The following is a 17,462-nucleotide window of genomic DNA, read 5'->3' on the forward strand; positions in this document are numbered from 1 at the left end:
CCCTACTTACAATTAGGTTTGTTAAAAAACCCAGAGCTTTTACAATATCAGAGCAACCATTGGCTTTTCTAATAAACTTGGTAAGTACTCTCCCTGTACAACCTGTTTCTCTTAAGAATTTAGCAGTTTTTATACACAAGGTAATGTCTCTGAAGGAATTCAACTAGTTTGTATTTTTTGACAAGTTAGGTATAGCTTTTTGTATTTCATTGAGTTATTCATTCTGTTTTAGCTGCAACGTCTAACATGCTCCAAAACATATTCAGGAAAGTGTAAGCTGCAGACTTGCAAGCCATCCAGCTTGCATGGCATCCTTGGATATTCATCTTCTTTCCATTTGTTTTCCTCTGGATCAAAGGTGAGAATCGAATCACTGTAATGACCATTGTAACAAAGGCCTCCAAGAACCATTATCTGTTTGTCCAGAACGGCTACACCATGACCACTCCTACCAATTGGCATAGAAGCCAGTATAGTCCATTGGTCGGTATCTGGGTCATAAACCTCTGTAGAAGGACATCCTTGAGATTCAAAGGAGGCCCTTAGGATCACACAGACACCACCAAAGACATAAAGCTTACCATTATAAGAAATCATTTTGTGAAAGCATCTTGCATAATTCATTTTGCATTTGTTCTCCCAACAGTTAGTGACCACTTGAGTTCTCCTTGTTCGCTGCTCTACTGTCCCTTCTTTACTGGGATCAAACACACACACTTGCTTAGAAGTTGATGATGATGTAATTCCACCAGTGATATACAACTTGTTACCAAGCACGGTCCCTTCATGTCCATATTTATTGACCGGATAGGGATCCACAAATTCCCATTTATCTTCAGTAATATCATACCGTTCAGTTGAGTAAAACGTTTCATCCCTGGTTCTCCCAGCCACTGCATAAACATACCTCCCAATAACTCCAACCGCAAACTCAGAACGAGGAACAGACATGTCTGCCATTCGTAACCATGTGTTCTGTCTTGGGTCATATCTAAACACTTTGGATGAAGCATGAAACTCACCATCTGGCCCCAGTTCTTCCCCACCTAATAAGAACACAAAGTTATTCACAATAGCAAGGCAGTCTGGTCGTAAAGGTACTTGAGGACCCTCTAGTTCCCACCAGACCCTTGGTTTGTGCAAGAGAAGAATTTTACTGTTTACCATACTGTGTCCTATCATTCCTCTAAATACTGCAGTCTGGGGTTTGGCAGAACGAATTTTGTTCGATTTCATTTCCATCAAAGGCTGTTGGTGAACGCTATGAAAGTAATTCATGGCTTGGTCAACCTCCTGTCGCAGCTGCCGGGAGTATCGATAAAACTCTGATGTTTTTACCTATGAATACATTTAAAAGATATTAAAATTCTGACCAAGAGAAGCAATCCAGAAAACCTAAGTTACTATGTGTCATTAGAAGATTATTTTACTTAGTTTCATTCAATCTTGACAGCAATTGCATTTGTGCATGGAAGGTTAAGTTAATGTACTGCTATCCAAAACCCAAAAGGCGATTTAGTGATTAACAGCAGTGACTTAACATTTTCAGCAGAATACTCACATGTAGAATTTAAGTCCAAATTAGGCACAGCTGAAATCACCAAGTCTAAAAAACATTATTCCTTCTCCCCAGAAAAACTTCTGCTCAATACATGAAGCATCTAAATGAAAAATGCACCCTGGTTTTGAAAACCATTCTACACACCCATTCTGTGTTTACCAAGGTCTACCCTAGTACAATTTCTGCTGAATTCTCACAACCAAGTCCAAGCAGGTATTCCCAAATGCCAGGCTCTGCTCACGGGGCAGTTTAATTGGTAAGTACCCCAACTCCACACGTTCTGAAGAACACACGATCACACTAACCACCTGTCATGACGATTACCTTATGGTTTCCCCTCTGTGAGTTTTCACATGTTAACAAACACCTTGAACACAAGAGGAAAGGATCTCAACATAGAAGCCTTTTGTCAGGCATTTGTTTGGAATAGTGTAGATAGGTTTGAACTTCCACAGCATAGCAAAGTGCTCCTTCTTGGTGCCATCTCAACTTAAAGGGGGGGTGTGAGGTTTTAAGAATTTACCTTTCCAGGACGCCTCCTACTATCTAAGCCAATTTAAGTTCCTGAGACTGGTCCTGCGAGAACACCAAATCATAACCCCAACTTGACCATTTAAAAAAATCTAGCTCCAGGCAGCCCTCACGTCACCATGTTATTTTCTTCAAAGTGGCTTCACTCTTCCTGTAATAGTATGTTCTAACCCAACTGACTTAGACTTCTGAAAAAAATAAAAACCCACCAATATTGCCAAATCCACAAATCCTCTGCCATATTTGATCCTAAGCCAATTTTTTTTTATATATAGAAAACTGGACCACTTTCAAACACTCCCAATGCCTTTAGTTCCAACCAGCTCCACAAAGAGAAGCAATGCTTGGAAAAAAATGTCAGGCCACTCAAACTTCAGCACAACCATAAGGTAACATCAAAACTTAGTATTTTTCAGTATCTCTTTCTCCACCTCCCCCTACGCCCTGTCCCAATGGACAAAAGCCTATACCACCACTTGCCTAAGGGGTGGTGGTGCGAGTTTTCATGTATATGAAAAGCAATTTGGAATTGGATATTCTTTGTAACTTGTGACTAAAGTAGTTGCTTGTTCCATAAACACATGCTATTATTTTTTTTTTTAGTTTTCTGTTATTAATTTACCTTCCCTGTACAGTAATTTAGACATTTGCTGCCAGATAAACAGTTTTTTAAACCTTTTGAACCATTATTGGACATAATTCACTCAAATTTTTATATTATTTTACACACTAGGTTTTCAAGAAACCCTGGATACTAATTTTCCAATGTAAAGCACTGTATAGCTCAAGAGCTACAGTGATTTGAAGTTTTTATTTCCACTTTTTCTTTCCCCCATGTTATTTTGACAAATTCAACTTATCCTTGCTTAGAAAAAGAGCATGGTGACATGCAGATTGAATATATTCTTCTTGGGGCGATATCCAACTTCTTTCTACCAATTTTACCAGCAGTGATGACAGAGAAAAAGGTTTACTTAGGTATAATGCTTACAAAACATCCACAGTAAGCCCAGCTCTTCTAGGGAATAACATCTATTTTCTTATTGCAAAATAATATATCATACAAACACAGGAGATCTGCTCATACGGCACTTATTAGAATAAACGACATACCTGGTCTGACTGAAAAGACTGAACATAAATTACAGAAAATATGCTGGGGGAGGGGTGGCTGGAAGAACTACAGCACAGAAAAGAATATAAAAAGCTTTAACTTTCAAAACAACAAAACAGGAAGTTAACATCACAAAGAATTGTGGATACATATTTCATTCTTGAAAGTGATTTCAAATTCTAAAACAGCATGACTATCTCAGACATTCCCAAACTGGAGCTATCAATTTTGGAATTAAACAAAAAGAGAAATGTTTTTTGTTCCACCTGTAGAAATTTCAAGCTTTCTTGGATGATTATGGAAGACAACAGGATCAACATTCTTACAATGTGAAGCATGCTAGCAAAGCCTGTCAGAACTGTAAGATGCTTTTTCTTTCTCTCTCAACATTTACAATTCCATCTTTAGATCTAGAAATTGAAATGCCAGCCAGAAACTGGAATTAAATTAAGTCTCATATATCCTCACCACTCTACTCCTTCACATGGCCTCAGTCTCACCCCATGAGAGCATGCAAAAGGAAACAAGGAATATCTCTTAATTCCAGAGAGAGAATTTCAAGACTAGGGGATCAATCTATTAGAAGGTTACTACTACTTACCTTGACAAAGGCACTAACATCAAAATAAAGCCTCAATCTCCTACTCTAAACCAGAAAGACATTAAGAAGCAAATGCAAATATCTGTTATAAACAATTCTTTCAGACTGAAGTTCATGGGGAAGCTATCTACAAGGACAACCTTGAAGAGATGAACATAAAAATATATAAGCACTAGGAATTCTTAGTATATTCTGAAAAAAACACCCACAAAATAAAACAGAGTGATAGACTACCTAAATTTGGGTTAGAAAAGGCAGTGAGAGGATTCCTGGACTTTGCTGTTGAGGAAAACAAACAAACAAAAAGAAATCAGTGTTTTGAGCCTTCCACCTTTCACCAGCACAACTTTTACCATCCAGAAATGTTACCTCCCCTGAGGCTCAAATGATGGTCTAAGATTAATGTTAGAAAATATCTAGATGAAAGAACAGACTGCTCATGCCTGCTTGATGCAAATGAAGACAAATCAAACGTAGGTCAGTTTGCCCACATTCACATTCACGCTCACGCACTGTGTGAAATCTTCCAGCATTACCTGGAACTTCTATTCAGCCCATAGTAAGGAAAACGCTCCAATCACCTACACTTCTGAATAATTTAAAAATACTTCTAACTACTTCTGTGAATAATCAAAAAAGAGAAGCATTAACATTTAGGTGTTTAGATATTAAAACATAACTCTAAGTTCTGCATATATTTTATTTTCAGTAGATTAAAGAACATAGCTTTCAGCAAGCCTTTTGAGGGAACTGCTTAAAGTACACTGAAGAAGTCCCTCAGTGTTCCAAAGCAGGCTTCTGCCATTACCTGTAAGTAGCAGCAAGTAGTTGATCAACAAACATCCAAGCTCTTACTGACAGACAGATTTTCCTGTTACATGCAAATGGAGAAGTTCTAGCAGGAACGTGCACCTGATTACCAACATACTCCATTAGAGAGACCAACTTTCTGCAAAACATGCAAAACAGATGGAAATGTACGCTAACTGTGATGAACCTTGAAGGAAAACAAAATGTGCATTCTTGTGTATATCATAAATTCTGAATTGATAAAAAAATATAAATACTTCCTAGCATTTTCAAAGTTTAAAGAAAGACTATTCTGTTATCTTGTCAAAGGGCCTCAGAGTTTAAGCTGGACTTTGTACCAACCCCAGCCTTATTGTAAAAAAGGAATTTCAAGTGCTAAAGTTTTGCTCTTATGATTTTTTGCATTCTTTTCAATTTCTTCTCTTCAGTTTTCTGGACAAAACCTTCTTACAGGTTCAGCTGGGACATAGTGCTAATGTAAGGGCTCCCTGAAGAACTCTAATGAGAACTATCTCATTGCATTATCTACGAATTACAGTAGTTCACAGTCAGACTTTCAGATATACAGACAGGGAACCAAATAAACAAAATCAAATATGTCATTCCATACAAAAAAAGAAGATGGAGAAAATAATTAAACACATCCACCTCTCTACTCAGCCCCCTAAGTAGTCAATACCAAAACTTCACCAAAATCAACACCATCCTTCCAGCCATAGTAAACTGAAGCTTGAATGGAATCCCTCTTCTTCATTTTGAATGAGTGAAACTCTCAGTAAACATTGCTGACTTTTCAAATTAACATAGGTATTAATCACTGCCTATGTTTCTGCTATACTGCAATGCATGCTTTTCTAGTTGCAGCAGCTATGCAAGTTTCCATCTATATTCTATGAAAAAGTAAAGCAAAAAATGTAAGCCCTTAGTTTCTAATTTGAAAAGTTCTCCCCACAAAAGGCCAGATCTATCCCATGTTATGTTCATCAGCTTCTACCCCTCAGCTTAAAACAATTAAACAAATTAACAAGCTGTAGGAAGAACAATGAAATCCAAGGTACTTGTTCTGCAACACAACTCTCTGACGTCAGTATATAGTGTTTGCTTGTTTTCTTTTTCTATACATCCATTTACAACTATTACTCTGTTTGTATTTTTGTTACTTGGGCTTTAAGGAAAAAGCTTTCAAAACTGTAAAGAAAGGCTCTGTTTGAAATGCCCAAATTAAACAACTATTATTTGTACAGCTGGTAACTAAACATTAACATATTATTATATGGGGTAGATATTAGCTTGGTTCCTTCTGAGGAACTAGTAAAAAAAAACCAGAAAAATCTGGATGGCTCATAATGCGACTTTATCATCTGTAGCCACATAAACAGAAAACTATTTCAAACATTATAGAACTGTGCTTACTTAAGTTCTCTAAAACTGCCATTTCTTTATATAATTGATGCAACAGAAACTCACAAGGAAAACAGAAACTACACTATATCTTTCAATGACTAATTACTGCATCTTTATCAGATGTATAGAGAGCAAATTCTTCCATTAACTTGGAAAAAAAGAAAGTTTTACTGGAGATTAAGCTGGATCAAAACTCAAGATACACCAATCCTACTAACTAGGAAGGGTTCGTTATTATTTTCACATCTACTTATCTCTGGCCATATTTTAAGCACAATTATAAGCCTGTCCACAATCATTATCAAAATATTAACACACTTATGTCAAATCAAAGTTCAGCAAAATAAAAAAAGTCACACATGGATCTCTAAAACAACAGAACCAAAATTACTTTGCAATCAAACATCAGCATACATTGGAGAAGCAGCTGTACCTACTTTTCCTTTTCTAGCATGGGTCATTACTGAGTTACACCCCATGGCCAGTAAAAAAACTCCTCAGTACCAGTATAGGGCTTTGAAAGGCTATTCTGCAATAGCCTTTCAGCTACAAATCACTTACTGTTTTTCAGCTTCACCACACAAAGACAAGACGACACAGCCTCTGTACATTAAGGACAATGGCCTCAAATTGAGTATTTTGCTGCTCTTTTTTAGAAATTGGCAAGAGAAATTATAATGATCAATCTGGAATCTGAGTGAAATTAAATTTCTCAAATCAGTGGAGCCAACAATCTATATGGCAGAATTGAGATGTTCAGCACATAACAAAGACTGCTAACACATCTACCCAAGTCAGTAATAGCTTTGGATACACGATATCAAGTGCAGCACCTATTCAAGATAAGAGGGGACCACTAATCTCATCTACTAGACACAGTCTAAGCTTCAGCATACAGCTGTACTAGTAGACACATATGAATTACTAGACATGGAGGTAAATGAGACCAAAACCCTCCCACATTTATCAAAGGTGTAGTTACAATATCACAATGACATCTTCTCAAATATTACTATTTTCTAGGCACAGCAAAGCACATACTCAAATACAATGTTCTACTTATCCTATCTCTAAAGCAGAAACTGATGTACTTAATGATTAATAAGTTTCTGATTTAAGCTGTTTATTTATAAATCAGCATGGACTAGTCACAATAGTCCTACAGACTGGACATAAAAAAACCTTTAAATGTTAAGGACAGAGGTTTTGAAACATCACCTCAATCTGCACAGCACACAAACTAAATGGAGCTTAAACAGCATATAAAGAGACATGGTAGCCTACAGTAAAACAAATATTAAATCCATGATCTTGGAGAAATACCCTCTACCTTTTATCTCCAACTTTCCTCAAGTCTTATGGAGCCATGGATATGTTTCAAATAAGGTTAAGTTTAACATGGATAGCAGATCTTAAGCTTCTCCTTATACACTCTGCCTGTATTTTCTACCAATTCCACAAATCCTTACTTAATTTATCTTTCCATTTTCACTGATATGTCTACATCTATTTTAAACACCGAGAAACAAAAGAAGTATCTATTTACACTTTAGAAGCATTTCTTCCAGGACAGGTTAGAGTAACTAAACAGGCTGCACCTTCACTCCATACGCACATCAACATCCAAGTATAAATCTAGAGTCACTCATCAATTCCTTTTTAAAAAGAACAAGCCTTCCCACTCAGACTGTAAATATCTTCCAAAAATGGATGTAAGAAACAGAATGGCTTAAGAGGCCGAAAGTATCCCTAGTGTGACTTGCAAACTTAAATTTTATAAGTTATTTATATACTACAATGACAGGCATCTCAGAAATGCGTATTAGAAAGATTACATAAGAGTACATATGACGAGCCAGCCAGCACATAGCAAACACAGAGTTTGCTGAACTGTAACAGCCAACCTCAGATCGTATTTGGTACATTCATGAAGGCGCTCGGCATTTACTGGCTTCAGGAAAAGGGTGAATTCTGTTTGTAGTTCTCCAAAACACAAACAGTTTTACCAGTCTTTTCCCTTCTTCACTCACTTCACACAGAAGTGAGCTCTCATCAGATTAGTTCTAGAACAATTAACATACATTATTTTATATACAAAAAGAAAGAAAACAAAAAAAAGTGCAGTCTATACTTTCATGTTAGTTCCTACTGTAGTTGTCCTTCATCACTTGTCATGCTGGATTACTCAATGTTCTCTAGCCAGGGCAACACACAAATACAAATTACATACTTATTTAGCTGTGCTTCCCTCTTCTCAGTTGTCCCAGTCCAGAATCTGAGCTGGCTTCTCTCTATCCCCACATGCAATTAATGGAAAGGGTATTCACAGATAATACTTTTACACATACACTGGGATGCTGAAAACAACTTTTCTCCTTAAGTTGTACTTATCTGGGCATTTGGTAGCTGCCAAGATAAAACATGAGAAGCACTGCATGCAGGATTTATAGCACTGATACCAAGTCCAACTCCTGAAGTTATTCCTAGATGTAACATTAAAGGCCAAGACGCACTTTTCACTTGTGCTTACAGAAATTTAGCTGAAGACAGCTTGATGATTCAACTTGTATTCCAAAATGCCAAAGAGCTGAAGCAGACTCTTTCATAAGTCTAACTGTACTGCTGACCTTAAGAACATTCTGTGAATCCTATCAGTTTTCCTACTGAAGGGCTTAAATGATGCAATAATAAGGTAAAAGCATTATTAAAAACAAGACATTGCACGGTACCTCATAAAGGTCAGCTCTTAGCAGTTGGAAATGCTTTAACCCAATATACACCTTACACTACTGTTCTAAAACAAGTTTAGGTATTAACTTTGTTTATGTCTACAGGCTAATATAGGATAAATAAATATATTTATTACTTCCTCTACTCCATTCACACACACACAAAAACCCCCAAAATATAAACACTCACTAGTCTCTGAAGTAATTAATAGCTTTTATAATTAAAAATACAAATAAGTGTAAGCATTATTGCTTAAATTGTCAAATAGCCCTTAAAACCACCAAGAACAACACAACCTTATCTGTAGACTCACTTGATACTAAAGTAGAATATACTGGAAATTAATTTCTAATAAGCCAACAAAAACACAGGGTCTTAAATCTTATTAATTCACTGAGAAGTAAATAATACACAAGTTGAAGTTCTATCTTATCACACAAAATTAACATTGTTAAAACAAAACCAGCACAGTTCAAGTAATTCCTTACCATTAAGTAAACCCTGTTACTAGTCTGCAAGAGAGCTGCTTACTACATTTTATAATTCTCTACTGTTAACAAATACTCAGGAATTAGAAAACATTTTTTGTCTATTCTACAACAAAACAGTAGGAAAAGCAAGTTCTCCTTTAACTTTGTAATACATACAATGATCAGTTCAATTTTAGATCACCTGTTACAAAGATTCCTCTGATATTTAAAGTAAATAATTACATTTCACACCATCAATAACTTGTGATTGTATGATATGCCTTGTGTGGAACCAAATGTATGCATAACTGTGCAGGATCAGGGCTTACTTCCAACTGCTGTGCAAAAGCAAAAGTACTGAAGATACAACAAAAAACTCTGAAGATTTAATAGCAGGTACTGGTTTTCATTTTTTAAAAAAACCCTGTACTTAAACCACGTAAAGCCTACAGTCACTATGTTTTGATTATATTGATCACAATTATCATGACATACACCCTACATACTGTATGCAGCTACAAAATCTCTGGAAAGCAAGAGGCAACTTGTGGAAAACAAAATGATTGAAATAAAACTTGACACAAGTGATCTTATTTTAAAATGTCCTTTCCATATGAAGTTATTTAAAAACATGTATTGTAAACCTACCTGTTCTCCAGCCACTATACATACTATTGTCTACTAATCAGATTATAATACTTCTAGATGTTTGCCTTCTATGAGTTTATTGAAAAAAATAAATGCTACCTTTTTGTTCCTCCTAACAGGTTTGGGAATCTTACCTATTTAATGGCATGCTGCCCTAGCTAAATGATGAATCTTGTCTATTGCTTTTCAAATGCACCAACCTTCTCAAAAACACTGGATGGTGTCATCAAACAAAACCTGATGTTCTGAATGATGGTGTCCGTATGCCTCCAGCGTCTTCTATCATGGCGCAGCCAGGCCTGAACAGCTTCATACAGCTCTATCTCTGGAAACCTGCTCAGATGATCATTATCCAAGTAAGACATGAGCTTCTCAAAGCTCAGATACGAAAGGAAGTCAGGTCTGGACATGAGTGGCACAAAATTCTCTAGCAGAAAGGAGTCCAATTTTTCCCTGACTCCTTCGATGTTGACACCAAAATCATCCAGAAGTCTCATAATTTCTGCACAGTTTTCTAAGCAGATTTTAGCTAAGAGAAATGAGCAGCAAAATTTTACCACCTCTATAAGCTGGACATACATGGCAGCCTGAAGGATTTCATGAACAGTGTTCATACTCAGTTCAATAGTTCCATAGTACATGAACTGAAGGACATGACTGAAGCCTGTAGCTGTCAGGCCTTTCAAATGGATTTTGTTCTGATCTCGTTCTCGCATATCAGCTGTGAACATAATCCTGAAGTAATCACTCTGGGTGGCAAGCAGCGCTTTATGGGCCTGAAACTGGTGGTCTTCAATGACAAGTGTGACATCAAGAAGCAATCCCTCCTCATACAGTGCTCTGAATCCAGCAGAGACACTGGTGTCATGGATGGAGGAGCTAAACCCTTCCACGTCCCCTGCCATGAATCACCTGAGGGGAAGAAAAAATAAATAAAAATAAATTGTTATTTCTAATAACATATAACAAGCCCTTCCTGACCAGATAAATCCTGAGATTGCTTTTATTAAAAGTGTCCCCCATCCTTTTTGATTTCTCCTCAGCTAAAAAATCAACTTAAGAAAGTCCTTAAACCACCAACTTTAAGTATTTCTCCACCCAAAACATTCTCAGTTTAAAGAAAGGATAGTGAACAAGAATAACTATGCAATACTGTCAGTGCGATTCCTCAGTCCAAACAACTCGGTGGTCATACAATGAATATGCAATGCTAAAAAGGTTTTCATGGTTTTCTCCCTCTCCCCTCTTCAATCTTTCAAAAGAATTTATCTCAGGGCAGCAATAAAACACCCACTCTTGAATATCAAAGGTTGCAGAAAGGAAGCTGAATTTCCTTAACTTGATAAACAAGTTCCAGTAGATTTGTACCAGGTATAACCTAAAAAAATCTTAAGTCTCCTTAAAAATATGTCAACTTACTCAAAAGATTACTGCTAGGAAACGGAACATTTTCAGATATACTATTTATATTTGTGTTTCACTTTTCCTGTTACAACACAGTCCCTTCCCCCCCACCCTGTTTCTTACTATAGGGATTAATTAGGTGACAAGATTTATAAAGTGCAAAATACTAAGGCAATAGGAAGCACAATAAATAAAATTACGTATACTGAGTTTAGTCAAGCTTAATTGTTTACTAAGCATTTAAACATTTGCAGATGCAGTGCTACTTACATGCAAGCTATACTCAATAAGTAAATAAGTAAAAAAGAAATTAAAGACAAGTAGTAATTTCTTGAAATCATGCTCAGCTTTCTTGGATTTAGGTAGGGTGAAGAACAAGGGAGCCTGAACCAACCTAACAATTTATCACTAGCCAAAGGGCAACAGCGCACTGCATTCTCGCTCCCTGTCATTCTGAAGTTGAGCTCTTGCTGCTTACTGAGCTCTGGGGCTCACTGGGCTGCTCTGGAAAGCAAACTCAGCTCATAAACCTGATAGAAAATTGAATGGGTGGAGGTGCAACAACACCCACTTCCACTTCCCAGCACACACAAAACCTCCTCTGCTTATAAGTGATACCAGAGGGAAAAAGTGACATCTTCCCCTTTTGACATTAATCTGCTGCTAGAATTAGTTCAACCATTTTTGTTTCAATTTATCCCATCTTAAAAGTTCCCTCAGTTATTTGTGAATTTCCTATAACAATTAAAGTTCACAATACTTTGGTGCTGGTGATCTACATGAAAAGATAAATAGCATCAACACAATTTAAAACCTGCTAATTTTCCAGGTTAGAGAACTTTACAGCAGTATACAGACCCAGAAGTGTCTGTAAGTTTGCTCAGGTTTTACAACTTCAGAGAGCAGTTACCACTTTACTCCTGCTTCTTCAAGCACCACAACCTGACTGCTGCCATTTTAATTGGAATGTATTTTATTAGACTCCATCAACAGAAGATAATCTTCTCTCCTTAATTCATCAGCACACATCCTGGAAAACAAAGCTGAAGATACTCTTTGTCTATGCAAAACTAAAATGCTAAGTGGGTGTTTGTAGCCACACCTCATGGAATTAGCACCGCTCCCACACTATTCAAGACTGCTGACAGGTTCTGTGCACGACAGAGTCGATGCCGGGAGTGTTCATGACAATTAAGGCCTTATGACAAGATTCAAGTTCCCGAAAGTACAAGCAGCAGCAAGAGAACAACGCTGACAATCCAATCATTTTCTTGCCAGTGTCCATGATAGCACACTCCCTTTAATGCCACTGAAGACAGAGAGAAAATGCAAACTGCTCTTGAGCTTCATATTGTGAGTCCCTTATTCCTGCAAACATCACATCTACTAGAAAGAAAAATTACCATCAATTTTTTTTCTTAGTTGTCACCAACACACAAAAAATTACTGTTATCACCTCAAAAAGAAGGAACTTAAGAGAAAGCATAAAGCCTGACTTCACGGGATTTTGCTTTCTAATTGGATTTTTGATACCAAATAAACAGGCATTAGTATTTTGTATTCTTCTACTAGAGCACTTGTTACTCCTCCTCTCACTCCCCCAGTTCTCTGATGTTTAGTAATAGTTGAGCTCATACTTTAGTCTTTCCTGTTTAACAGATTAAATAGTCACTTGCCTTTAAAGGGACCACCTGCTTTCATAAAATATACAGCCACTTGAAACAACTATCTCTCAATCTTGTTTGAAATTGGCCAAGAGGTTAAAAGATTACTAAAATTCTGAGACAGAACAACTGTGTAAAGTTACTCTTCTTTAGAAGACCAACTGAGATATATGGCTCAGATTCAACTTCAAGATCAATGAAAAAACCAGGACAGACAGCCAGAATTTGCAGATGTGAGATGTGAACAGAATAACACAATATATTGGGAGAAAAAAAAGTAAGAAATAAAGCAAACATTCCACAGGTGATTGAAGCAACACATATTAATCTGAAAATAATGGGAGCTCCCACTGCACAAGCTCAAGCAGGTGGAAGTCTCACAGAAGAGTCTTCTTCAAAACAGTACACAAATTTCTGCCTATGTGAACATGGAAGAACCATACCAGTAAGCTGCAAACACATACTAGGGTATTTCCCTTAACCTGTGAAAGATAATTTAAGTACTCTGCAAACAAAAGGAGAGCAATTAACTTCTAAATAAGACAGCTTTAAAAGGCCTCAAAAAGGAAAAGATGGCAAGTGAATATAAGCAGAGACAAATGACAGAGGGTAAATGCACCAAAACCAGAGGAGCACCTCTAGTGTTCTTTTAAGAATCAAAATGAGTAAATAAATAAATCACAAACCCCAAAAACAGGCATCAGAGTCCTGGTCAACCAGCTTTAGGTGGCCCCGCTGAGCAGGAGGTTGGATCAGATGGCGTTCAGAGGTCCCTTTCAATCACAACCAGCCTGTGATTCTGTGACCAAGTTGCTTTCACATAGAGATCGCACCGATTTTTTTTTTTCCTTTTTTCCAACTATCCTTTTATTTCTTATAAAATAAGACACATACATGCAAAAACGCCCAAAAAAACCCAGATATAAGCTACTAGCCTTCAAATTCTAAATCTGTCAGAATATAAAGTGATAGGAATCACCAAAATACATTTTTAAAATGCCTGCATTTAGGGAACACCTTTTAGGATTCAAAGAACCACATCCTCCTTTAAACTGCTTACTCTGTAAAAATATATTAAAAACAGAAGTCAGTTGGCAAGACTCTACTATGGTAACAAAGTGGTCAACAGCCTAAAATTATTATTGTCCAAATGTTTAAAAAATGTGAGGGTTTAAGTCACTTAATCCTTCTTTTCACATCTCTGTTTTTATTATTTTTAGTAAATCTAACGTTTTTAATCTTAAAATATTTGTCCTCCCAAACATCAGAGAGCATTTAATTCACCATTATGCTATCTAAAGAAGCTTCTGAATTCTGAGTGAAAGCCAAAAGACTACTTGTCTTCCTGCATTAAATAAAATAAGTAAAACCCCTTTTTTAACATGAAACCTCACACAGTTATCAGTAGATACAATTTTTCTTTACAACACAAAAATGTATTGGCCAGTGCAAATACACAAGGGATTAAAACAGCACGGAAATCAGGAAACTACATAGCTAAATGCATATTACAGTCCACTGGTAAAAATCTGTTTCTATAGCTAATATCCTCAGTAAAAAGCAAATAGCAATGTGGTAGTTAAAATATTTTTTAAAAGCAACACAAAATAGTCTCAAATTAAGTCATTTTTCTAAAGCATAGCTATGCCATTTCTCCTACACACACTTGCAATCTTACATGTAATTCTATGCACTACTAATATGCTGCAGTTTATTTCCCAGAGGACAACAACATAATGATTTTTTTCATATTTTCAATAAAAATCCAAAATTCAGAGTTAGTTTTTCTCCACGCATGCAGATCACACTAGCACACTTCATCCTAAGGAAAACATGCAGCTTATAGTGGTCTATAAGAAAACTGGAACAAAAAAATCCAACGTATAAACAATAAAGGAAAAATCTAAGTTGATGTTCTGCATTGTTCTGCGCATACTAGAGCTGATCAGTATAATGCAGCACAGGAAGTAAAAGTCTGCTGAAAAGCCGAAAGACAAATATGCTTAGCCTGATTAGCTTTTCCTGACATTTCTTCCTCTTTTACCACATAATGCATTACAGAATCTACTCTGCCGTGACTGTAAAAGCACTTACTTGCAACACTGATTTCTCATCTTTATTCTGCAGCTGTAACGTAAGTCTGAAAACCCTGATCCAGACTGCTTTTTCTTGCTAAACAAGGAGAACCTTCTTTCCTCAGGTTGTCTGAGGCTCTTAAGTCACAAGCCAAGAAATTGAATTTAAATGCACAGACTATTGATAAGGAAGTTATGGAATACCCACTTTTGGCTCATGACTATTTGGCTTTAAATCATGCACATTTAAAAATCTATCCAAAACCAGTACTTTTGAAAATAAGTGTGTTTATGTAACATGTCAGCTTATATGCACTTTCTAGGGATAGAAGTGCATTGTTCGAAGAAAGTACTGATAATACCAACTATAGCACACGAGCTGAAAGGCTGTTTTCTGCTTTCCTTTACTGCTGTTCTGAACTCACTTGAGATGCTGAGACAGAATTAGTAAATTCCTTTCTCTTCTCATTATTAAGCATTTGTTCATTCTATCTATCTCAGAAATTCTGAGAAGGAACCTATGTGAACACAGCTAAACAACAAATTTTCACATAACAGTGTATGTACAAGTAACACAGATATTTCACCAGACATACAGAACGAAATAAAACTAGAGCTTAAAATGCAATAATCTGCTCTCATTCCTTTCATCCATCCAACGCATGCATTTAAATGCAAATTTTAAAGCCATTACATAGGCTTTATTTAGTGAGGTGCACTGCAAAGACTGTGTTGAGCAGATTTCTTTGATGCTAATTTTGTTAAAACAAAAACTTTCCTGCAGAAATAGGACATTTCTCCATAGTCAAATGTTATACACATGTATGATAATACAACACACAGATGTATTTGCACATACAAGCAAGACATTCAGAACTGCACATATTCATCACTAAAAACTGGGCCTTCAAATGCAGTATACTGCAGTGAGTGAGAATACAGTGAGTGTATAAACGTATGTTTACACAGTATAAATTCTTTATGTGTCAAATTAAACCTTTGTTTACATGGCTTCACACTAAACCTGTCAAACCTTGTTAGAACCATCATTTTTCACCGTAATTCCCCACTAAAAGCAACTGAAGGAATGACTTAAAAGTGAGATAGATAGATAGATAGATAGATGGATGGATAGATAGATAGATAGATAGATAGATAGATAGATAGATAGATAACTAGTGGATATCAACATTTCCCATTGCTGCAACAATTGTAAATGTAGGAAACAAAGAAACACATCAAGTTGGTATGCATTATCTAAAATCCTTTATAATATACATGCTAAGTTTGGGTAACTACATAAAGGCATCTGGGGGTTCACACTGAAGACTTCACCCAATTCATGGCGAGAATTCCAAAAACACTGGATTACTTTAGAAGTGAGGAGTTAGGAGCTTACCAACTGCTGCCAGTCAGAGAAACCAGACTGCCAGTACTCTAGAAATTAAAACTTGGGTACTCCTGAAAACTATCCACACTGCATGAAGAATTTCTTAGGGACATGCATCAGATCATGACAGCTCCTCTTACAATCTCTACCCATGTTGCTATCTTTGATCAATCTCCACTAGTTCATAACAACAGTGGTATTTCTGTAACACATTATTTGTCTCTGAGGTCATTATGGTTATGATAGAAGCAGTATCAGAACTAGTTATAACCAAAGGTATTAAAAACTCAGTATGGATCACGTCTGTGCTCAGCACAGCTATGCATCACTCTAAGTATGCTAGAACCCTGCTGAGTAGTCTTTAGCTATCTTCATACAATACAGTAAGTACTACAAGAGTGTTCTCCTTTTTTGAGAAATCTAGAATGCAAAACGTGCTCTCAAATGCATGTATTCATAACAGTTAGGCTTCTCAGCTCATATTACTTTCTGTTCCTAAAAACTTGTACTATAACTCAATTTAGTCTTTCTGCACAGAAGGATCCAAATGTTACAGGCACACACTCATAAAAGATCAGAACCATTTTGTTCTAACAGTGTCTAAGAGTATAGTTTTCACATATGTTGAATTTAATTAATACTAATTGATTATATGTAGGAAGCTTCCCATTTTACACCACCAGCCAACAGAGAATAAAATATGCTCCTCAGCTCTTAAATCAAGCTTTAGGATGACTATCAAAAAGATTCTGATTAAGGTACATGCTTGAAAAACATTTTAAGAGTGACAGATATATGCACCAGCAGTAGTTACTTGACCAGTTTAACTTCACCTCACTAAATCTAAATTCAACTTCTGTTTCATGAGTTAACATCAATGAGGTATACATTAGTTTCTCATCCTATTAGTGAGGTATACATTAGTTTCTCATCCTATTAGTCCATTATGCAGATGATGTAACTGCACTTCACAGAGATCAAGACAGTTTAAAACATTTGTCTAAGAGACCACTGCATGACTACACCTGTAGAAAAACATGCTCCTGAATATAGAGCAAGC

At 36.4% G+C, this 17,462-nt stretch overlaps 1 protein-coding gene across 1 annotated transcript in view; it reads right to left on the reverse strand.

Moving 5' to 3' along the window:
• Positions 1–173: 173 nt before the first annotated feature.
• KLHL15 (kelch-like family member 15) overlaps positions 174–17,462 on the reverse strand; it is a 21,410-nt gene continuing 4,121 nt past the window's right edge. Inside the window, exons 2-3 of the mRNA XM_009998487.1 lie at positions 10,070–10,781; positions 174–1,338 (exon numbers count right to left, since the gene is read on the reverse strand). Of these exons, the coding sequence (XP_009996789.1) occupies positions 229–1,338; positions 10,070–10,774 (1,815 nt within the window). The 5' untranslated portion in view covers positions 10,775–10,781 and the 3' untranslated portion in view covers positions 174–228. The remainder of the gene's footprint in view (positions 1,339–10,069; positions 10,782–17,462) is intronic.

Source organism: Chaetura pelagica, unplaced genomic scaffold (genome assembly GCF_000747805.2).
Source record: "Chaetura pelagica isolate M959 unplaced genomic scaffold, ChaPel_1.0 scaffold265, whole genome shotgun sequence".
Classification (NCBI taxonomy): Eukaryota; Metazoa; Chordata; class Aves; order Apodiformes; family Apodidae; genus Chaetura; species Chaetura pelagica.